General features: G+C 25.6%; 2 protein-coding genes across 2 annotated transcripts in view; one reads left to right on the plus strand and one right to left on the minus strand.

The window, feature by feature from the left end:
* Positions 1-514: 514 nt before the first annotated feature.
* The window catches only part of hwt (SH2 domain-containing adapter heavyweight), a 178,045-nt gene continuing 153,881 nt past the window's right edge, over positions 515-24,678 (plus strand). Inside the window, 2 exon segments of the mRNA XM_015326666.2 lie at positions 515-855; positions 1,848-2,637. Coding sequence (XP_015182152.2) covers positions 542-855; positions 1,848-2,637 — 1,104 coding nt within the window. The 5' untranslated portion in view covers positions 515-541.
* Positions 18,874-24,233, minus strand: LOC149032440 (chymotrypsin-2). Its single transcript, XM_089173042.1, has 7 exons — positions 24,089-24,233; positions 21,369-21,442; positions 20,799-20,893; positions 20,459-20,600; positions 20,026-20,139; positions 19,706-19,858; positions 18,874-19,204 (listed from the first exon to the last, which is right to left on the minus strand). The coding sequence occupies exons 1-7, from the start codon at positions 24,135-24,137 to the stop codon at positions 19,058-19,060; spliced, it is 774 nt and encodes a 257-aa protein (XP_089029168.1). The 5' UTR covers positions 24,138-24,233; the 3' UTR covers positions 18,874-19,057.

A 24,678-nucleotide genomic window follows, 5' to 3' on the forward strand; every position in this document is an offset into this window, starting at 1 on the left:
TTAATATTCTTTCTATATTCCAGAATCCCATTTCTTATATGTACAATAATGGTATTTGTGAAAAAGAAATAAAAAAACATTAATTATAATATTTTGAAAGAAACATATCATACAAGAAGACATATAGTAAATCACATTATATTTATTAAAAAAATTGATTTTGATCGAAGTTAGTAGACACATAAATAAAAGAAAACGTATTAAACATACATATACATTTAAACCGTCGTCGTCTTTCATATATTACATTAAAAGGAAATATATTTTGAAGGTTCTATGAAGGAAGGCATTTAAAGAGCATATTTATATACATATGACTACATTCTTCAGTCGTTACGTGACGAAAGCAGAAAGAGAATATCGTCATCAGTGGTACACAGCTGTGAGGAGCTTGACAGTTCTACGAGTTTTCATCCCCCACTCCTCGAGGTTTAGTTCGCCGAGTAGTCGAATGTTAAGTCGGAACTTCCCGAAGCTAACCGAAGTGGTTCCGACCGAATGGTATGGGGCGTGCAATTGTCAGTTGCACGCCGGTCGTTGAATGGAGCGGGTTTGGAGACGTGTACAAGGTGTTGGGCGTCGCAGTGCCGTAGGACGTTGCGGCTGCCCCGTGCAACCATGTCAGTTGCACGTGGACCAACGCGCGAAGCGTGGTGCCAGTGGATCTCGAAGATCAAGAGATCCTCAAACGATAGTATGTGCTTGCCAAGTTCAACCGTGTCCGGTACATCCTGTATTAATAAGAGTTCGTCGTACGAGACAGCAACCGGTAGGCAACTGCGACTGTCCAAACGAATTGCAACCCTGTCCTCACGACGCACCCCGCGCTCCTGGATCTTCGCGAAGGGTCAGAAGGTGAGACAATTTATTTTCATTCTTTTTATTTTAGTTATCTTTACGTATGCATTGATTTTATATGTTTTCTTTTTTTATAGATCTTTAATAATAACGCTTGTTTGTATTTTTATAGTATAATAAGTTTAATACTTTTATTGTAATTGTTTTGACTTTTATTTTTATTATATGATTTGATAATTTTGTATTTCTTTGATTATTATTTTCTTTTTTTTGACAGATATTGCATAAACTGGTTTGAAATATATTTGTAATTTCGCGCGTAAGAATGTCAATAGTATCCTGTACCTGATCAGCTGCTACACTCTCGAGATTTGTCCTGGTCGATAAAAGATTATTTGACAATTGTATTACATTCTTGACAGTTTCGTGTCCTTACACGTTTGATTGATTTTTTTTTTCAAAGAAAAAGTTTCATTTATTGTTCTCGAATATTTTTCAACCAAATGTTATCTCTAAGATAATAAAAGTACTCATTGCAGTAAACAAGCCTTTTGTTAACACTTCGAGTTTTACATTTAAGGGACGAACGCCCAAGTGTTTGCTTGCATCAGACCATGAAGACATATCCAGTATGTTGAGGGTTGAAATCCGAAATTTTGTCTCGCTCGTCTCGAGCGTGAAGCGGCTTAAAGGACCTGTCGAGCGTATATACGTGTGTGTGTGCTATGAGGTCCTTTATATATACATATATATATATAGATATGTATTTATGGCTTTAGGAGCATGTGCATGCGCGCGAGTGTAATTCTCCCTCTTATTACTTGTGTGTATGTGCGCGCATATCGACATTCCTGGTTAATGATACGTAAAATGATACACGATACATTTTGATAGATTTTTATGACAAATGTGAATAACTTATTTCAAATGTCTAGTCAAATTATTGATACACCTTTTTTTTCGTATCCTTATTATATTATATTTTATTATGATATAAATGTTTAACCATTTTAATGATATTAATCAATCAATTTTGAATTTATTTTCAGATGCGAATGCACGGAGAGACCTTGTCGACATACTACTACCAGTGGTACTGTTATCTCACAACAACAACAACAACAACAACAGCAGCAGCAACAACGTCGATTGGGGACTTCATCACCTCTTGCTGGCTCGTCAAATCAAACAAATCAACAGCAACAGCAGCAGCATCATCAACAACAACAACAACAGCAATCGATAAATGTGGGAACGTTGCAACAGGAGAGAACATCGAGCTCAATTGTCGAGCAGACTCGTACAGACGGTGGCGAGGCGCCGTGCGAGTGCGACTGCAACGAGCAATCAAAACCTTGCTCACACGAGTCAAGGATGATGATGATGATGATAACGACAACAACAACAACAACAACAACAACAGCAGCAACAACAACAACAACAGCAACAACAATAGCTGGTGGTCGCCGTACTGCAACGGCTACTCGCGCAACCTGCGAATGCGGAAAAAGTTCATTAAACGTCGACGAAGATGACGATGAAAGCGTTGCCGGTACTCGACCATGTTCTCATAAACCACAAACCGAGGGTCGTATTAAACGAGTTAAATATCGAGTTAGGCGTGCTGGTTGCGCGATGGCCAGATGCACGGCTGAGCTCGCGATGTTGCACTTGCACTGGGAGCTCGCCTCCGAATGTGCGCCATGCCGGCCTAGGGCATTCACTAGGAGATTATGCAGACGACAACAGAGTGACAACGAACTTTACAGGAGTAATAGTTTCAAGTTTGAAAGATTCGAGAGAAGCAGGGACGAGTATGCTACACCGTTGAAGAAACAGGTTTGATTTATCTATTTTTCGCTTATTCAATTGCATGCATTTGTTTGTTTATTTTAATAACCATTCACCTGTTGTATTTATTTTCAAGATCATGGTGTTCTCTTCACGCTAGGAGTCTTGTTTATTTTATTATTCGATTTATTGATGGTTTTTTTTTGTTTTGTTTTGTTTTGTTTCTTTCGATCACTGTCAAATACCCATATTTGGTGGTTTGGTGTCTGATTGGTTTCTAGGTAGAAAAGCAAACTTTCTTCTACGTACTTTATAAGATTATCTTTGATATTGGTCTATCGAAAACTTAATACACATTTCTTTTTGTTTTTCTTGTTTGTTTGTTCAGATATAACTTATAAAATTCTTTACTTTTCATATAATATACGTTCCTTTACAACTTATCGTTAGTTTTTCTATAGATCGTGTTTAATGGATCGTGGGGGTATATATTCGTGATGAATGATAAAAGATATATAATATATAGTTCAAGTTTTTGTTATGTGAATGTCTTCCATCGATTTTTGTTCCGTTGAGAAATTCGTTCTCTCTCTCTGTCTCTCTCTCTCTCGCAATTTGATAAATTGAAAGCAACTTGTTATCATCATAGTCGTGTTACAAATTTTACATGTCGATCGATGTTTGTCACATGAGTTCTTTTGTTGAAATGAAATGATGATTAGAAAACATCGCTGTTAAATCTCGTGATTCAGTTTTTAATCGTTTCTACATATATAGACACAAAAATAAAAATGTGATTCATCAGTAAGTAACGTTGGAATGTTCAATATAAATAATAATATATTTCAAAATCTATCAGAATAATATAAAATACACTTATATATACTATTATATATTCTGATTTTATATTAGAAATAGGTTTATTTGAAGATAATATAATATAAATACATTTGTGTAATATTCTACTATGTTATTGTTATACGATCAGCTGTTCCAAGTAGTCAACCAACTTGGTTCATTGTACTCAACGATCGTTCGTTCCTTCCATGAAAGAAACTTCAGCATATATATATATATATATATATATTTATAGGTATGTGTGTAATTTATGTTACACCAGTTCACTCGTAATCTTTTGTCTTTTGTTAAGCTTTATTATACTTTACTTATTCATACATATATATTTACCTAAAGATAGATGTATGTATATCTTGTTTCTCACGTTTACTCATATATATGTGTATATATATATATATATATATATATATGTATGGTTTTTATGTTCTTATACGTGTTTTTATGTTTCCATTGATTCGGTGAATCACCATCGTGTCTGTGACTCAACGATCGAAGGACTTTCTTGAACAACTTCCTTTTACCCCTCATAAATGTCTGAAAATATATTTTCTATGCTCTTACTACTATCTAAAGCTATTGTATTGAACATAGTTTTGTTTTATTGTTATATCCCATAGAGAATCTTGGATATATTTTTTCTTCTTCAGTATAAAGATTTTACAGAGAGAGTGAGAGAGAGAGAGAGAGAGAGAGAGAAAGAAATACACTGTTTTTATTTTTACACATTTTATTTTATTATATTTATTATTTTTATTTTTATTTTTATTTATAATATTTGATTGTAATTTTATAGAAAGTTGAAAGAGATTTAATTAAATATTAATTAAATATTTATTAATTTTTATATATATTAACTAGGAGTAACCCGTCACATGTTGCTGTGGCTCACAAGCAGTCCGATACCTTTGTTAATAAACAAATAATTGGCAATAAAATAATATTGCGATTATAAATTGAGATGTAAATTATCCTATCTTTCAAGTTGGATGAAATTGCATATAGTGTGTAAAATTTGATTAAAATTGGTTTAGTAGTTTAGGAGTCCATTGCGGACAAACAACGTGACACGTAATTTATATTAAGATAAGAATATATATATATATATATATATATATATATTTATTAAGATATTATTAAGATATAATATATAATATATTATAAATATATAATATATATTAATAATTATTTATTATAATATTATAATAAATAATTATTATAAATAATAATATATAATATATATATCACACACAGATTATTGCATGTAAGTAGATAATTATTTTGTTATTGATCAGATTCAATAAAAGATAATCCCTTCTGTTAGTATTAATATTACACTAATACTATCGTATATATATATATATATATATAAGACATATGGTAGGAAGTAATATTCGTGAGTCTAATGTGGCGTGGTTGAAAGAGTTAATAAACTCGGTGGGTCCCCAGCGAATCATAATGTTGGCTTCTTGATACTAGTTTAAATCTTCTAGCTAGACCAATATTAAAATCGTAGTGGTTTTCTATCTCTCTTTCTCTCTTTCTCTTTAGTTGGTTTGTCCTTTTCAACTATCTTTCTCTACTACGTGAAATTGACTAAAAAGAAGCGTCATCACAAGACTCCCTACCAAGTGTAATTTTGTGTGAGATGAATAATTGCATGGGCCATTATCCCTTGAAATTTGTATTTTTGCTAGCTGTAAGCAATTTTCCTTTTTTTTTGTTTTTTTTTTTTATCTTTTTATTTAAAATTCTAAGGTGGAAAGATTTCTGCTGATGTAGGAATTTTTGTTTTTGGTTTTTTTTTCTTGTTGAAGTAAAGTGTGATATATTACATATTATAATATATATATATATATATATATAAAGATTTGTGTGTGTGCTTTCTTTTTTTTTTTAATTTGTTTTGTAAATGAATTATCATTGTAAGTTAACAAATTATTTATTTATTTATTTTATTATCTAATTTTATGTTGTATAATATGTTTCGTTTATTTATATATTATTTTAGGTTTAATTATAGACAAATATTTGACACACATATATACAAATTATTATTGTCAACTAAAACAATATTTATTTTCTAATTTTGTGTTATATAAAATGTTGTTGTTGTTTTTTTTTTATATATATTATATTTTATATTTAATTATAGAAAATATTTGACACAATAGTTACATAAAAATATTGTTTTATTAGTTGATAATAATAATAATTTTGCAAATAGAAGTACTCAAATAAATACATTAAAAAAGTCGAATTTTTAAATGAATATTTGTATATTTTTGATTTATTTATCTTTATTGATAGTAAACTTTTAGAACAAATATTTATATTATAATATGTAAGAACACAATTGTGATAAATTCTGGTCGTGTAAGCTTTCAATCTTTTATAGTAAAAGTCGACAAATCTTAAGATTTCAAGAGATTGAGCATAGTATTTGCTTAGAGAGAACGAGAGAGAGAGAGAGAGAGGAGAATAGTGTTGTGTTGTGTTAGACTCTTGAAAGAAGTAAGGAAATAAATAGAGATGAATAATAAAAAAAAAAAAAAGGTAGAAAAAAGGGAAAGAATAAAGTAAAGTGTATTTGGTAGAAGAAGTAGATGTGTCGAATTGATCGTGAATGGAAAATCGAGCTTTGCCCGTGGGAGCTTTACTGGTGCTGGTTTTTCGCGTATCCATTCAAGGAGAAAAATATAGGAAAAAGCTTTTATTCGATTTGTATCTAGCTTTTGTAATAAAGCTTAAAATGAATTTATTTTGGTAATTGATCAAAGAAACACAATTTTATTTGTATAATTAATAATATTAATTAATATTTTGTTGATTATTTTTAATTATTATTTTCTAGTTTCTAGACGATTTGTAATAGTATTGACAAAAAAAATGTATATTATTTTAATTTGTTATTTATATAATAGTAATTATTATTATTATTATTCTATTACCATATAAATATAAATATATAAATTAAAATTATTTTATATGTGTTATAATATATTATATATTATATTATTATAATTATTTAATTTTGTATAAATATTTAATTTATAATTGTACTATTTTATAATTATTTAATATTTATTATTACTATTATTTTAATTATAATAATTATTTTATAGTTATTTATATTTTTATTATTTTATTTTGAATATCAATATAATATTATTTCTAATTAATTTATATTAAATATAATTATAACATTATAGTCTATTTATCTCCTATTAATTTATCTATTATTTTTATAATACTTTTAAAAATATATGTATGATTATTGAAGCAGGAAATCGTATTAGATTTGATTGTATATATTTGAATGATTATAGTTAAATTACAATTTAAAATCGTTTGATAGTTCGATTGTATAAACGCAATAAGGGTGAATTGGTTCGATTGAATATATATCCGTGAGAATGAACTTCAATATCTCTCTCTCTTTAGCTTATTATTACATACTACAATAATATATATATGTATATATACTATAAATTATTTTGTATGTATATTATATGCAAGTAGAATTAGTAGAATACGTTTTTACTCTTTCATACGACGATTGCATTCGCTTGGTTGGCAAAAGCAAAGCGGAAATATCACAGAAAACTCTGTGGGAATGAGTTGTGTCAGTTGGATGCTGAAAAGCACTGAGAACAACAACGATTGTTTTGCTTTTTCAGAGATAATGTGTATCTCTGTGTGTCTGTCTGTGTGTTTGTGTGTGTGTGTGTATTTGTGTTTGTGACTAACTCATCCACGCGATAGAATGTCTTCTTATTTCTCGTTTAATACGCGAGTACATATTCTTCATTTTCTTTTTCTTTTTTTTTTATTTTTTATTTTCCCTTCATTCCTTCTTTTCTTCTTTCTTTATTTCCTTCTTCTTCTTTTTTTTTTTCTTCTTCTTCATCCCTTCTGTTTTTCTTTACTTTGTATCACGTTCAAATCACAGGGTAAAAAAAAAAAAAGAAGAAAAAAACTTCTTCTGTGAGTGTTGTGTATGAATTTTTTTTTTTTTTTTTTGTATGCATCTCAAGTGCAGAAACGATGCAACTTTTCTATCGCATTCGGAATAGTAGTAGACACTTGTAGGAAGGGTGCTTAATGAGAGGAAACAATACACTGAAAGGGAAAAAGAAACACCTGATGATAGACAGGTAATAAAACTCATGAAGAACATTTCTTGACGATTATATTCATTTATTTGTTCTGTATTAGTATTTTCTATATTATATATATAATATTACAGCATATATATATATATTGTACAAAATAATATAATTATTGTATTATAGTTTTATGTATAATATATATTATATAATATATAATATTACTATATAAATATATATACTATATTAAATTACTATTACTATATATTATACTATTACTTAGTATCATAATATAATAGTTTATTATAACAGTAGTATTATAATATAATAGTAGTAGTATAATATAGTAATAGTAATATATTATTATACTACGATTACATATATATAATATATTATATTATAATATTACTATATAAATATACTATATTAAATTACTATTACTATAGTTATACTACTACTTAGTATAATGATATATTAGTTTATTATAACACTAGTATTATAGTATAATAATTAGTAATAGTAATATATTATTATACTATTACTATTTTATATATATATATAAATATAATATAGTATAATAATAGTGTAGTGTAAATACAGTAATACTATACTATAGTATATATTTATTATAGTAATATAATAATATTATATTACTGTAATATTACTATATAAATAGTATAAGCAATGATGTCATAGAGATGTCTAGTTGTTGCCGAATTTCTTACTTAGTATAAGACGTATAATTTTTTTTTTCCCCCACCGGGATTTGAACTCGGGAACGTACGACGATTACTGAATGGTCATTACTGGATGGTGATTTGCCTCACTGAGCTATCTATATAAATATATATATATATATATTAAATGAAATTACTATTACTATATTATACTACTACTTAGTATCATAATATATAATAGTAGTAGTAGTAGTATAATATAGTAATATAATATAATATATATATGTATGTATATTTTCGTTCATTTAATGTTTTCACGAAAAAGAGAGAACAATAGTAGAACAGCATTTAGCTCGGTTTTGATTAACGGGGTGAGAAAAGGTGAATGACGTAATCGATCACCGTTCTATGTTTTGGTAGGATGCACCCACCCCATTCATGGTGAATAGAGTGAGAGGACATTCATTATAGGAAAACATGTCACCGTTCGTCACGTTCAACGTTGTTTTTCTTCTTCTCGATATCATCGCAAAAATAAAAGTCTTTTCATTCGTTTAGTTTGTTGTATCAATTTGAAATAATAATTATTTAAATGTGAACTTTTACAAATTACATAAATCAAAGAAAAACAAATGAAAAATTTAAAACGTTCATGTAAAGTCTTTTATGTATAAATGAAATAAGAATTAGACAAAGTTAGAAAGAGAAATTTTCATTCAAAGTAATCTTTGGTAAACGAATTTAGTTTTCTAACAACCGTGTATACTCATATTCATATATTTATATATATATATGTGTGTGTGTGTGTGTGTGTGTAATATATGGTTGAGTTTGTTAAGTAAAATTTCTCTAAGGTCTTATCAAATGGTCGAATGATTTTGCCGTTAGCATATTTCACTTACTCACTCAGTCAGTTAGTAATTCATTCATTCGTTCATTCATTAAGTTGCTTACCTCGTAGCAGGGGGTATGCTTTTTGTTCTTAGTCAGAGTTTCTTCTTCTATCTAAACACAAGGGAGATATTTCGTCTTAATTAATTATCGTATGCAACGGCACACGTTCGTTGCTGTTAATTAATTTTCTCAAATATATTCGGTGTTAAGATAATGAACGATGTGTGTGTGTATGGTAGAAATTTATAGAGTTAATGAAAATATTGACTCTCTTGTACTACTACTACTATTACTAAGGTGATTATACATATATATATGTTTTTATATAAGATTATATATATATATATTATATTTATATACTAAGATATATTGTGTATTTTATCATCTTGGTTTTTTGACGGACAACATTTCATGAATATTAAAATATACTAATGTATCTTTTCATCATATTTTTCTTTATTTTTGTCTATTTTATATTGTCAATTATTTTATCTTATTTATCTTTGTATATTTAATAGTACAATTTTGTAAAATATATATATATATATATATATATATATATATATTGTTATTATATTTATATATATTTTACAAAATTATATTATTATAATAATTATAATAGTATACTAATATAATACTTTACTAATATAATAATTATATTATTTTGTAAAATATATATATATAATATTATAATTGTAAATATATATATTTATATACATATTTTTATATATATTTTACAAAATTATATTATTATAATAATTATATAATAGTATACTAATATAATACTTTACTAATATAATAATTATATTATTTTGTAAAATATATATAATATTATAATTGTAAATATATATATATATATATCTTTTTTTATATATATATTTTAGAAAATTATAATATTATAATAATTATAATAGTATACTAATAGAATACTTTACTCTAATATAATAATATATTATATAATATATTTATAAAACTCTAATATAATAATTATATTATTTTGTAAAATATATATATATATATATATTTATATAATATTATAATTGTAAATATATATATATATTTTACAAAATTATATTATTATAATAATTACATAATAGTATACTAATATAATACTTTATTAATATAATAATATATCATATAATATATATATATATATAATACAAATGTATTGTATATATATAACTTGTTTGTACACTTGAAGAAATGATACAAAAATTCTTTTCAAAATTCTTTTCAAAAGAATATAAGAGTATAATAAGATATGTAAAGTTTCTTCAATAAAATATGACAGAAAAGAAAAATAACAAAAAAACAAAAAAAAAAAAATACTTTCAAAGTATTCAACTTCACTAACAAAATGATCTAGTCGAGGGTTATTATTATATGAAACTCGTTTTATTTTCAATCTAGTTAAACGATTCAAATTAGAAATTTCGATGCTTGAGTATAATCAAATTTCTTCTAGCTTGAGTTTGCTATTTTTCTTCTTTTTAAAAGTAATGACGTACACCATTACCTTTCAAGTATTAGCATATGCTTTTAATCTAAAGATAAAGTTGTTATTCTTCTTCTTCTTCTTATTCCTCAGTATTTTCATAGGAAGAAAATTCTATGAAAATATTTACAATAAGATAAAAAAATAAATATGACAATTATCAAGGAATAATTAAATGAATGAATGAATGAATGAATGATGAATGATTTGTATAAATACATATAAATATGAATGAATTCGTACAGAAATTCATTCATTATTTATTCAAAAAAATAATCATCTATATATATGTATATAACATAAGAATATTTATCATAAAATTAACAATAACAAATTTTCCCCATAAAATATTTTCATTAGATTACCCATAACTCTTGAAATATCCAATATAATATCTGACAAAACTACAAACACACAGTTGTTATTGTTGTTGTTGTTGTTGTTGGTTTGGATCAGATTTCTTTTTTCCACTGACCACTGAGATGTAACTGAAGCAAAAAAAAAAAAAAAAGAAAAGAAAAGAAAAAAGGAAGATGAAAGAAAATCAGGTTGTATAGATAGAGAAAAATAGATCCCCAGGTATCTGGGGATACCTATATATATATATGTGTGTGTGTGTGTACATATAATACTAAGAAAGGTCTAACAATACAAAAGACATCGCAAATCGATGGAAAAGATTTTGTGGTGGCCTATTTTCGTCTTCCTCCTTTTGACAAGTTGAAAAGTCACCTTCTTTGCTTCCTACCCCCTTACCCCCTTACCCCTTTACCCCTCCCTCCACTCCTCTTATCTTTCAATACCTTTCTATCTCTGTCTATCTCGTTAACGATGAACTACCGCCAACGCAATGTGTCCTTTCGTAGGAATAAGTTGAAAGAAGTAGTTTGTTGAATCAGATTAAAAAAAACGAGATAGAAAATGGATAGAAAAGTATGGAAGATAGAAAATTGTACGTTTAGATAGATGAAAGATTGATTAAATAAAGTCTTCTAGATAAGATTTCGATATATATATATATATATATATATTAAGTCAGCTGGTGGCTACTTAAAGATATGAAATGTGCAAATGAAATTTCATTTGCAATGTAAATATAAGAGGTGTAGTATAAGGGTTGGTTGGTTGGTTGGTTGGTTGAGTGAATGGTGGTTGTGCATTTGTTGTTTTAAACGGGGGTTGAGAAATTGACGAGAAGAATTTCTTTATGGAAAAGAGTGTTCAAAGCTTTTCTTTCTTTCTTTCTTTCTTTATTTATTTATTCGTCTGTGTTTCTTACTTTATTGGTATGCAATGAGAGAAAGAATAAAATGATGGCTTCTTTATAGTCATTTGTTACCTTCCTTTCTATCGAGTTAACATGCAACGTGCCGATCTTCTATCTACTCGATAACTCATTTATTAAAGGGGGTGAAACACTGAGAATATTCTATTATATATATATATATATATATATATATATATATAGAGTGAAATAGGAAAGAGGATTTAATGGTTATTATTTTCTTGATGCAAAAGCGTAGACATTGATAGATATTTAATATTGTAATTATCTTATTATTATTTTTATTAATATTGTTATTTGTAAATTGTAGATAATTTGTCTTTATTTTTATTAATAATTTTATATATATATATATATATATAATAGTGATTTAATGATTGAGTTATTTTAATTTTAATTTAATTTAATTATAACGAAAGATTGAACGATAAATCATAGAAATGAAATATTATATGGGAATTATTTATTTACAATTAAAATAACAAATAAATTAGTATAAGATTTGATTTGTGTGTGTGTGTGTTTTTTGTTGTTGTTGATCTATTTGATATTATTACATTTGAATAAAATATTTGATTAGTCGTCTAGTCGTGAAGAAAATATTCATTGAAATGAAATGATTAAACTCGTTGGTTTGAATTCGTTTTATTTTATTTTTAATTTTTTTTTTTTTTTTTTTTTTCATGAAAATATTTCACGATTCTTCATGAATTTGTTTTTTTGTTTTTTTTTTTTTTTTTTTTTTTCTACCTCGTGTTCGCGCCTATGAGCATAAAGCACGATGGTAGGTGGGTGGATAAGGGGGTGGTTAGTGGTAATGGTTGGTTGGTTGCTACCGCAAAGAGCAACCACCACTACCACTACCACTCTAACATCTCCTTTTTCTCTCATTTGCATCGAGATCTCGCGCTTTACGAGTGTCGTATCTATCTTTTCTATATATTCCGAGTTTTCTCTTATTCCTTTTAGTTCATACCTATCTGCTTATCTATCTAAGCTATCTACCTTTACCCCTTTTTCATATTTTCATCTCCGTTAAGCGTGCTCTTTTAAACGTCGAGTTTATTGCAAACTTGTCGTTTAAAGTTTCATCTCTTTCTGATATATTTATATATATATATATATATTTTTTAAGAAATATTTTCGTACAATTTTCTTTTTCTTTTTTTTTTTTATTACATAGACAAATATTTGTTTTTATCTATCTTCTTCTAATTAAGTTCACCGAGATAAATTTACTTTTATTTTTTTTTTTTTTTTTTTTGTTTTTGCTTTTTTTTTTTTCTTTGCAAAATTATTTAAACCAAAATGAATTGATGAAATATTACACGAAGTTTGAAAGAAATATGATAATTGTGAGATTAATGGAAAAGTAAGGAGAAAAGTTTTACGAACTAACGAAAGGATAAGGAAATGAAAGAAAATGGAAATGGAAATGGAAAGGAAGAATAAAAAAAAAAAAAAAATAGGAAAAAAGATTGGGGTGGGAGGGGGGGGGGAAATTAAAAAAAAAAAAATAAAAAAAAGATTGAAGAAAGAAACGTGCCATGATACTACTGTCTGCAACTTTAATCTCTCTGGCCATTTCTCGGTGTGAAATTTCAACGAAAAGAAAGAAAATGAAGTGAAAGAGAAAGAGAAAGAGAAAAGAGAGAGAGAGAGAGAGAGAGAGAGAGAGAGAGAGATAATGACACAAGGAAAGAACGAAAAACGTTTCTCGAACCTTTCTTAAAGAAATAAAAGATAAAACAAGAAAGAATGGAAGAATAGTAAAAAAAAAAAAAAAAGTAAAAAGGATCCTTGAAAGTGGATGATGGTCGCTCGTTAACGAACAAATCGATCGAGGGGTAGAAAAAAAAAATAATAAAAAAAAAAAAAAAAATAAAAAAAGAAATAAAATTCAACTTGATATCCAACTAACTACTACTACGTGAAAAAAAAAAAATAAAAAGAAAATATAAAAGAAATAAAAAGAATGTAAATGTTGTAGTTTCAAACTAAATCATAGTAAAATATAAAAATAATATATTTGATAATGAACAATTTATTATACCATTTAAGTTTTAAACTAAATCATGGTAAAATATAAAAAATATATATTTAAATAATGAACAATTTAATTTATTATTTATATCAATTAAGTTTCAAATTAAAATCATCAAAGTAAAATGCAAAAAAAATATTTTGGTAATAAACAGCAAATAGAAAAAAAAAATTATAAACAAAAAATATTTGATAATAAATAGTCGGTAGAAACAAAAAAAAATTATAAACAAAATAATTTGTAATATAAACATTTAAAGAAAAAAAAAAAAAAAAAAATTATGAGAAAAAATCATTTCAAAATAATAGAAAATGTATCATCAACAACAAAAAATGTATATCTTACACAATAAATTAATAAAACAATGAACAAAATATTAATAAACATTTAATTGAATTAATTAAAAATTTCTAGAAAAATTCTTAACAACAAATTAATTAATTACGTTATTATAAAACTATGAAATGTCTGATTTATTACTCTGGATTAATTTTCATCTCTAAATCAAACATTTCATATTTAATGACCAAATAACTTGAACTGAATTTCAAATGAAATGAAATGAAATGAAATGAAATGAAATGAAAAAATAAAAGAAAGAGTACAAAATTTTAATTAAATATTTAAATTAAAATAATCATCAAGATTTATCTCACAATCAGATAATAATACGTTTATCTTTATTATGGTCAAAAAACAAAAAATATTAAATCAAAATAATATTTTCATTTAATTGAATATCATTGAACATAATTCAACGTGTGAAAATGAAAATTAGTTAAATAGAAAGATGAATTTGATTAGAACCACCCTTGCAATCGAGTAGAATTATGCAAACGACTCTACAGTTGGATTTACTGGTCATGCGAAATCACAAACACACACTCATCCCCAATCCATCTTATTCACCCCTGCTTATAGGGTAGTGCCAGGAGAAGAAGGGTGTCTGCTATCGACAGATCTTCGTATGATAAGCGGCTCATCTTAGGAAACAAATGGGGGAAAAAGATGTTTAAAAAGTGTACGTATATATGTATATGTAAAAGTACATACGCATGCATAAATAGGTAGATAAGTGTATATACATATGTATGTATGTATGTATGTATGTATGTATGTGTGTAAGAATATTACTTAGGAGAAGTATTTGTGTCTGTGTTTTAATATCTTGAATGAAAATCTTTCCTTTTTAATGGAATCTTTTAGACAACCTTATAAATTTACTAACAAGTGTGCAATTATTTTTATATAAATAATAATTTATAATAATATTTAATATACATTACATATACATAATATAAAGTGTTAATACACACACATACACACATGCTCATATATATACGTATTAGAATTTTACAATGTGAAATTAGGAAGGTGTAACAAACGTTTAACAGTGTTACAATAATTTATGTCTTTTCTTCATATTTTGTCACGTTATTATTCACTCAATTATTTATAATTACTTTGAGTGTTTTTATAATATATATATATTATACTAATATATTAGTTATACTATATATATTAGTATACCTTTAAAGGTACACTATTATTACTTAGTATTATTACTAGTATAACTGTACTTAGTATTATTACTAAGTAATTATACTAATATAATATTAATACTAACACATATTTTAGTTATATAATATATTTATTATAACTAATATTATATATATATACTATATGTATATTAATTAATAATAATATTATATTAAAATATTAGTTATACTATATATATTAGTATACCTTTATAGGTACACTATTATTACTTAGTATTATTACTAGTATAACTATACTTAGTATTACTACTAAGTAGTTATACTAATATAATATTAATACTAACACATATTTTAGTTATATAATATATTTATTATAACTAATATTATATATATATATATACTATATGTATATTAATTAATAATAATATTATACTAATATATTAGTTATACTAATATTAATATATATTAATAAAACTATAATGGTTGGGTGGTTGGGAAGAGGATTGGGTGTATTCTCTGTGAATACATAATATATTTGAATTTGAATAAAATAAATATTAAATAAAATAAACAAAAAAAGAAATAATTATAATATTTAAACATACATACATACATACATAATTAAAACAATTTAGTTAAACGTTTATAATCATGTAAAACCATAGATGTATAAATTTCATTAAGTATAACCATAATAACTTGAACACATCTGATATGGATTGCGTAAAATTTCGATAGAATACGACTATTCGATTTAGTTTGATAGGAAAAGGGTTGGAATTGGGTGGAATGGGATGGAATGGGATTCGGATTGGGATAGGATAGGATAGGATAGGATAGGGATAGGATGGGGTACTGTATAACAGGTCAGCTGGTGTCGCAAAAGATCAATACAACACTATGCTCTTGTGCGCGGTGTTCACGTGTTGCTCTCGTTTCCTGTGACACTCGACCATCCTGGAAAGGATCGACGAAGAGGAGGAGGAGGAGTAGGAGGAGGAGTAGGAGGAGGAGGAGGAGAAGGAGCACTTTGACGTTCATCCGAGAAACTAGTTCGAGTACCTCCATTACTTTTTAATTACTGTAAAACTTGAGAAGAGGTAAAAAAAATGTCTTGAAGAATTTTTCTTCTTCTTCTTTTTGTGTTTTTTTGTTTAACTAATTCCTATACAAGTTTAAAAGTCCCCCCCCCCTCCCACGAGTGAGTGTCAAATTAATTTCATCAAATAAAATTACCTGTCAATCAAATTTACATTTTTTTGGGTTTTTTTTTTATTACATCGATGACTGTCGTACATTATAAAAGAAAGAAATATGTGAAAGATGGATTAAATAAGAGGTCCCTATGGGTCATGTGTATTATATTTTGGTTCTATGTATTTAAGGGATAATTAGGGGTATGTTTCTGGATAGGACAGTTCATTTTTAAGTAATTCAAGTATCTTATATCTTACTTTTAAAGTAATATTTATATTCTATATATATACACGTCAAATAATATAACTTAACATATATATATATATATATATATATATATATACCTTATCTATGTTATCTTACTATATATCTTACTTTTATAATATATATTATAAAATATTATAAATTATATATTTATACTATTTATTTTGTATATATATATATATATTTTTAAAATTATTTTAAATTTATTTTATATATTACTTTTATATTATTTATATTAATTATATTTAATTAATATAATATTTTTTATATAATATATAATTATATTTTATATGTGTATTATATTAATTATATAATTATAATTAATTAAATTTATATTTATATTATTTATTATTTTATATTACTTTTATTGTTATACGTATACCTATTTTTATTATTATTATTATTATTATTATTATTATTATTATATATATATACACACATGTTAAGTTATATTATTTGACATAACAAAATTATCAAGAAATCTCAACCTATGCAATCATAAAACTCATTTTATATTTCAAAAAGCAAAGAAAAAAAAATACATACACCAAATACATACATCAAATACAGATACACTAAATACATACACCAAATACAGATACACTAAATACATACACCAAATACAGATACATTTAATACATACATAATGTGTTAGCAACAGTAACAGGAGTCAGCAGCAGCAGCAGTAACAGCAAAGGGGAAAGATCGATAACGAAGTGCAATGGCATGCAACTCGTGTGCTTGGATATGCGTAAGGTAATTACTGATAGTAATTAATATATGTTTCCAAAAAAAAAAGAAAAATAAAATAAAATAAAAAATCATAGATCAGAGTCGTGACGATGAAGGTGGGGGAGTGGGGGGGATTATTCTTGTATCATTTCAAAGCAATCCTTTTTAACATAGATCACTTTTAGATGGTATATGTAAAACATGTTTATATATATATATATATATAGGAATATGAGATGAATGCTTGGAATTTATTATGAAACGTGAAGGGGGGGTGTGGTAGGGGGAAGGTGAGGGAGTAGCAGCATCCATGATGGGTCATTGCACCAAGATTCCTGATACCTAACTAACACGTCATCTATATATGTATATATATATATATATATATATGTATATTGTGTATCAATCTTGTCACATGTATATATATATATATATAAGATTGAAAAGTATTCGTAATTTTATTTGATTGATAATATATTACAGTCATTAATTTAAAATCATGAGATATTTATATGTATATATGTATATATGTATATTATACATTCTTATCTGTATCGTAACTTTGTTTGGAATTTTTTCATTTTGATTTATTTAATTGTTAATTATATCCCATTGTGAAACAAGTAATCCCGTTGTTTTCCAACGAGATAAATATGGGTTTTTCTGTTTTTTTTTTTTTTTTTTAATTATTTTTTTTGTTTTTCTTTTTTTATATCGCACCCTTCGTGAGGAATGAATTATTTATTATTCGTGTATTATTGCGATATGTTTGAATAAACTGATAGTAGAATGTGTTGGTAGTGGTGGTAGTGGTGGTGGTGGTGTTAGTGTAGAAATTTATTATCAAAGAATTTTATAGTTTTGTTATTTTGGAAAAAATAAAAAAAAAAGAAAAATAAAAAAGACACGACGAGCATTTAAAATGTTACGTTTTTATCTTTATGGGGATGTTTCTTTTTTTGTTTTTGTTACTTTCTTTCTTTCCAGCTGGTTTTTAACATTTTTATTATTATTATTATTATTATTATTTTTATACAGTTTCTAGCGAGCTAAATTTATACGTCGCGGTTTATCTTTTTTTTTTTTCTTCTTCACATTTTTAAATAATATATGTTCATATATTGTACGAAACGTGAACGTCAGTCATTAGTGACTGACACGGCCTGAACGTGAAGTTTACTGTAAAAAATAGGTGATTATAAAATTGACATATATATATATATATATATGTAATAATTTTTCATGTATCGATCATTTATTGATCTATGTCCATTTTAATATACAAAGCACCGAATAAAAATAATCGGTATTGTCGTTACAAATTAGTTTATAATAAAAAAATATATCTATATATATATATAATACAATATTTTGTTTGGAAAGGTTATCTTTCTCTTTTTTTCCATTGAATTTGAAATTAATCTTTTGAGTTAGCATTTATCCAGCTTCTGAACTCGGAAACACGAGTGTAGACTGTAGGGTAGTCGGTAAGGGCGCAAGCTTTGGCCCATGAAACCAAACCAACGAGTTTTCCATTAACGGTCAAGGGTCCACCAGAGTCACCCTAAATACACACATAGAAAAATAAATGGTTACTATTTTGTTTTTTTGTTTTTCTCTGTGATATATTATAATATCTACTTTAACATGATTTCTATTTTCTTATTGTGATAACATTAATGTGCAACATTGAAATGAAACATTGATATTAATTTAAATAAATTATAATTATTAACATTTTTATAATAATATACATTTTCAATGATTAATTTATATTATTATTATTTCAATAATAATATATTATAATTTATATTTATTTCAAATGTGTCAATTTGATTTCAATGTTGCATATTATGAATGTTGTTGCATTGATCTTTGGGGTTTTTTTTTCTTCCATCTTTCGTGGAAATATTTTCAAAAGAAATTTCTATTTAATAGATTTAAATATATATAGTATAAATTTTGAATGATTAATTTGGTTTTTTATAGTGGAACTCAAAAATATTTTTTATCAAATTTTTTAATTATGATTTTTTTGTTTCGAATATAAAATAAAATGACTTACGTGGCAGGAACCTTTTGGAGATGATGGGTCATAAGCACAGATATGGGAATCATGAATATCATAACCCATACTGTTATACATATTTCTACAGTAACTTTGATCAGCAATGTAAATGTTTACACGTTGTAATTTCTTGGTGGTAATACCGTCTTGCTAGAATTTAATAGAAAAAGAATAAACAAATAAATAAACAGAGATACCAAGTAATAATTAATAATTAATAATATTAATAAATAATAAAATATACTTTTATGGGAACGATTAGAAATATGAAATATGAAACAAATGATTGTATATTTATTAGTTTTGTCAAAACTTACCCATAATCTACCCCATCCAGAAACAACTGCTACATCTTGGGCACTGATAACATCATGGGATGATGGCAAGCTTACAAAAGATAACAGTTTAGTTTCGTTGAATGGTTCAACCACCTAAAAAAGGTAGACAGGTTGTGTTAGTTAAATACTTTGTACATCATTATACATCATTTTTTTGTTCTGTTTTTAATTGTAAATATTGTTTTTTAAAAAAATAAGAAACAAGGTACACTCAGTACTTGTAAATTACTTGGGTCACTTGTACTTTCAGATTTATTTATTTATTTATTTATTTATTTATTTATTTATTATAGCAGAAAAAAAATATAATTCATTTAGATTATGCTTCAGATTATACTTCATCATTTTTTTAATTTTTTTTTGTGATAATTATTATTCTAATAAAAAAAAATAAGAAACAATTAGTTCTTACCCTTAACAATGCAATATCATTTTTCCACGAATCACTTGGATTGTAATTTTCATGTACAATTATTTTTGCAACATTGTGAACTGAGACAGGTTTGTTCAAATTGATTGTACCAGCTACCACTTGAATTCCATTTGCTGTTTTACTGTAAAACAAAAAAAAAATGAATGAATGAATGAATGAGTGAGTGAGTGAGTGAGTGAAGGTGGAAGAGAAGAGAAGAAGAAGAAAATAAAATAAAATAAAATAATGTGTTAGAAAAAGAGAGAAAAAGAGAACAAACTAAAGAGTTTTGAAAAAAAAAAAAAAAATAAAAAGCTCGTTTTAGTAGAGAAACGCTTACGTGACAACACAATGAGCAGCAGTAATGACGTAGTTCTTGTTGAGAACTGAACCACCACAGAAATGGAAGTCCGATACTTTTACTTGAAGAGAGACCTGAAAGAAACGATCAAAGAACATTTTTTTTTTTTTTTTTTTTTTAAACACACAGTACTTTTCTCTCTCTCTCTCTTACTCTCTTACTCTTTTTATTATTTTTCTTCTTTTTCTTTTCTTATCCACTTTTTTTGTTAACCACGTTATATTCACTCACTTGGAGCTTGATTTTATGCTTGTTAGAGAATCATGATTAAAATTTGTATAAAAGGATTATGATGAAGAGTGTGTGAGTAAGAGAGAGAGAGACAGAGACAGAGAGAGAGAGAGAGAAAGAGAGAGAGTGAGAAAGTGAGTTTTTAAAGGATAGAACGACTCATGGTACTTTTCTATGGTACATATAAAATCGTTTTACTTTCTTTCATATTTGTTTGTTTTTGTTACTTAATCTTTTTTAATTTTTAATTTGGAAGAAAAAGGAAAGGTTATATTGTTTTTTAACAGTAATTTCTATATATATATATATATGATTTACCTGGTATGGTATTTCACCTGGTTTTGCATCCTGTCCATTTACAATTCTTGGATCTAAAAATGGCACTGCTGCACCTGTGTATAGAATTAATATTAATAATTAATAAGACATTTAGATTGTTATTGTTATATAGAATGTTTGTTAAGAATCTTATTATAAATTAGACAGTGTTTTATAATTAATTGAATAATTGTATATCTTATACTGGGGTTTTTTTTTTATATTGTTTACTTTATATATTTATTAATTATTCGTTATAATTATATCTATGTTATACTTAATTAATATTAAATAAAATACATTAGGTCGAGTCCTAAGTAACTTCCGATGCGGTTATGTAAAATCTATTTTTCGTATTTACCTACTACTAGGGGTGCTTCCGTCACGCGTTGCCAATAAACACGTCTTTAAATCAACGAATTACCTTATACCGCCATTTGTTAGAATCTCATCGAACTAAATTGAGATATAAACTATCCTATCTTTCAAGTTGGATCTAACTGCTAACAGTGTGCAAAATTTGATTAAAATCGGTTCAGTAGTTTAGGAGTCCATTGCGGACAAACAACGTGACATGAAATTTTTATATATATTAAGATAAGTCACCGAAACAAACGGATTTTCGATATCACTGTATAGATGAGAATTTAGTTTAGTCTTCTGTTAACTTTTTTATACAGTCAATGTTACATTTAATCGTTTTTCTTAACCACTCAAATGGATAGTAGTAAAAAGTGCATATTCGACATGTAATGCTTTAAGAATTGAAACAAGGCAATTAGCACTAAAGTGGCAACTGAAAAAATATACAGCGTATACAGTGCAGGACTGATAACTGATAGAGGGCAGTCAGAAATTGGTTATGTAAAATTCCGTTCTGGAGATACGATGTTAAAAGATGAACCCAAGTGCAGGGACGTATTTCCGACTTTGATGAACCTTTTAAAGGTAATATTGGAAGCAAAATTCAATAGATACGTTGAACAATTGCAAAGAGTGCAAAAAAAAAAGAAAACTGCATGAAAGGTGTCTTGCACTTATCAGTCTTAGAAACGCATCTTCAAAAATCAGTCTCATTAAAAAACGGAAGTTATTTATGACTCGACTTAATGTATTGTATATAATATTAATATATTATAATATATAATATTAATATATATAATATATAATAATATATTAAATTTATATAATATATATATATATATAAATATTGACTTGAAATATTTTCTATGAGTATTTTGAGAATTTGTAAAAGATATGAAATTTGTTTAGAGAATATATAAAGGGAATAGTATTAGTAGTAGTAGTAGTAGTAGTAGAAGGTAAAGGTAAAGGTATTACGTCGTTCTTGTAAGCTTCAAGTGTTAGAAAAAAGAAAAATAGATAAAATATAGAAAGAAAAAAAGATAAAAAAGATCAAAGTGTATCGTTGAATCGTTTGATATTGAAAAATATTCTGAGATGACCTATTTCTTTCTTTTTTTTCTTCTTCTTCTTCTTCTTCTTTCTCTTTTTCCTTTTTTTCTTTTTTTTTTTTTTATTATTCACCAGACTCTTGTAAAAATAACAATAAAAGTAGTAGTAGAAGAAGTAGAAGAAGAAGAAGTAGAAGAACAAAAATGGGGTTGAGAAAGACTCGAGAAAGACTTTGTTGCTATAGAGAACAAAAAATGGGGAAAGTGGAAAGAATAATAAAAGTAGGTTTTTTTTTTTTTTTTTTTTATCTTTTGTGTTACACCTTAGTTATATATCTATCTTTATATAAATATATATATATACATGTGATATATGTTTGATTGATCAATATGATTTTCATTTAAAAATACTCATTTTGTTTTGTTTGGAAATTGTTTGATATTTCATATAGTTTTTTTTTTAATATTTAAAATAATATTTTTTATAGATTATTTGTTAAATTATTTCCAGTCAAGTATATATATATCTACATATAAATTTATATTAATATTCTTTCATTTTTATTCATTATTTAATTAATACTTGTAATATTATTGTAGTATTACTTTTATGAAGAAATAATTTGTGTTAGAGAGTTTATATTTAAAAATATATATATATATGTATTACACTTTAATTTTTATTAAATACTTGTAGCACTGTAGTATTACCTTTATTATCAAATAATTTATTTTTTTATATTTTAAAATATATATAACACACATTAATTTTTATTAATTATTATTAATTATTTAATACTTGTAGTTTACTATAGTATTACTTTTATTAAACAACTAATATGTTATTTTATATTTTAAAATATAAAATAATATGACACTTTAATTTTTATTAAATACTTGTAGCACTGTAGTATTATACCTTTATTAACAAATATATAATTTATTATTATATATTCTAAAATATATATATATATATATATATATATATATATATATATATATATATATATATATATGTAACACTTTAATATTGATTAAATTCTTCTAAAAATGTATATTCAAGTAAATAACACACACTATATTATTTATTACAAAATTTCTATCATTTAATATTAAAATAATAACTAATTAATTAATTAATTTCATATTTCTTCATATAGAATTAATTGAATATATTTTAATATATATATATATTTTTTTTAAGTTGAAATTTAAAAACAAAAATAAATGAAATAGAATATACGTAGAATATACGTAGAATATACGTAGAATATACGTAGAATATAATAAATTATGATGACTTACCATAACAGGCAGCGATTAGGCCAAGTATTAAGAGAGCTCTTATTGCCATGATTTGATCTTCTTCAGGTGAATCGATTGTGATGTCTGTTCATTGAAATGATCGAGAGCAATGAATTTATATATCACGTTCTAACAACACAATTCCACTTCCGTGGATCATCTATATACGAGAATCATGCAACCATTTCTTTGTTCTTCATAGATTAGATTAATAACCGATAATAATAATAATAATAATAATAATAATAATCGTGTAATACCGATCAATTGTATGTCACATCGTGATTGACTAGGACTACTTCGGATTATTAATTATCTTTTATGATAAAAATATCATCTACGATTTACTTTTTTTTTTAATCTCACGTTTTTTGATTTATAGATAGTTTAAATTTAATTTATCTTTTGTCTATACATTTGTGTTCTTTTTTTTTGTGTTGTTGTATGTATGTAAACATTGAAAGGTTTTATTATCGTAATAAGATGGATTTAATGATTAATTGGATTTTCTGATTGATTTTCTTTTATTTCTTTTTTTTTTCTTTCTTTCTTTTGTTGATTTTTTTATTTTGTGTGTGTTTTTTTTATTA

The sequence above is a fragment of the Polistes dominula genome, unplaced genomic scaffold, assembly GCF_049000335.1.
Source record: "Polistes dominula isolate Pdom_NZ unplaced genomic scaffold, Pdom_raw_medaka contig_22, whole genome shotgun sequence".
NCBI lineage: Eukaryota > Metazoa > Arthropoda > Insecta > Hymenoptera > Vespidae > Polistes > Polistes dominula.

What these genes read in the sequence shown, in the direction of transcription:
- LOC149032440 (XM_089173042.1), bottom strand. Translation starts at nt 24,137, where the DNA reads ATGGCAATAAGAGCTCTCTTAATACTTGGCCTAATCGCTGCCTGTTAT. An exon ending in GCTGCTCATTGTGTTGTCAC is followed by an intron (nt 20,601 to 20,798) that starts GTAAGCGTTTCT and finishes TTTGTTTTACAG; the next exon opens with TAAAACAGCAAATGGAATTC. An exon ending in CTGGATGGGGTAGATTATGG is followed by an intron (nt 19,859 to 20,025) that starts GTAAGTTTTGAC and finishes ATTAAATTCTAG; the next exon opens with CAAGACGGTATTACCACCAA.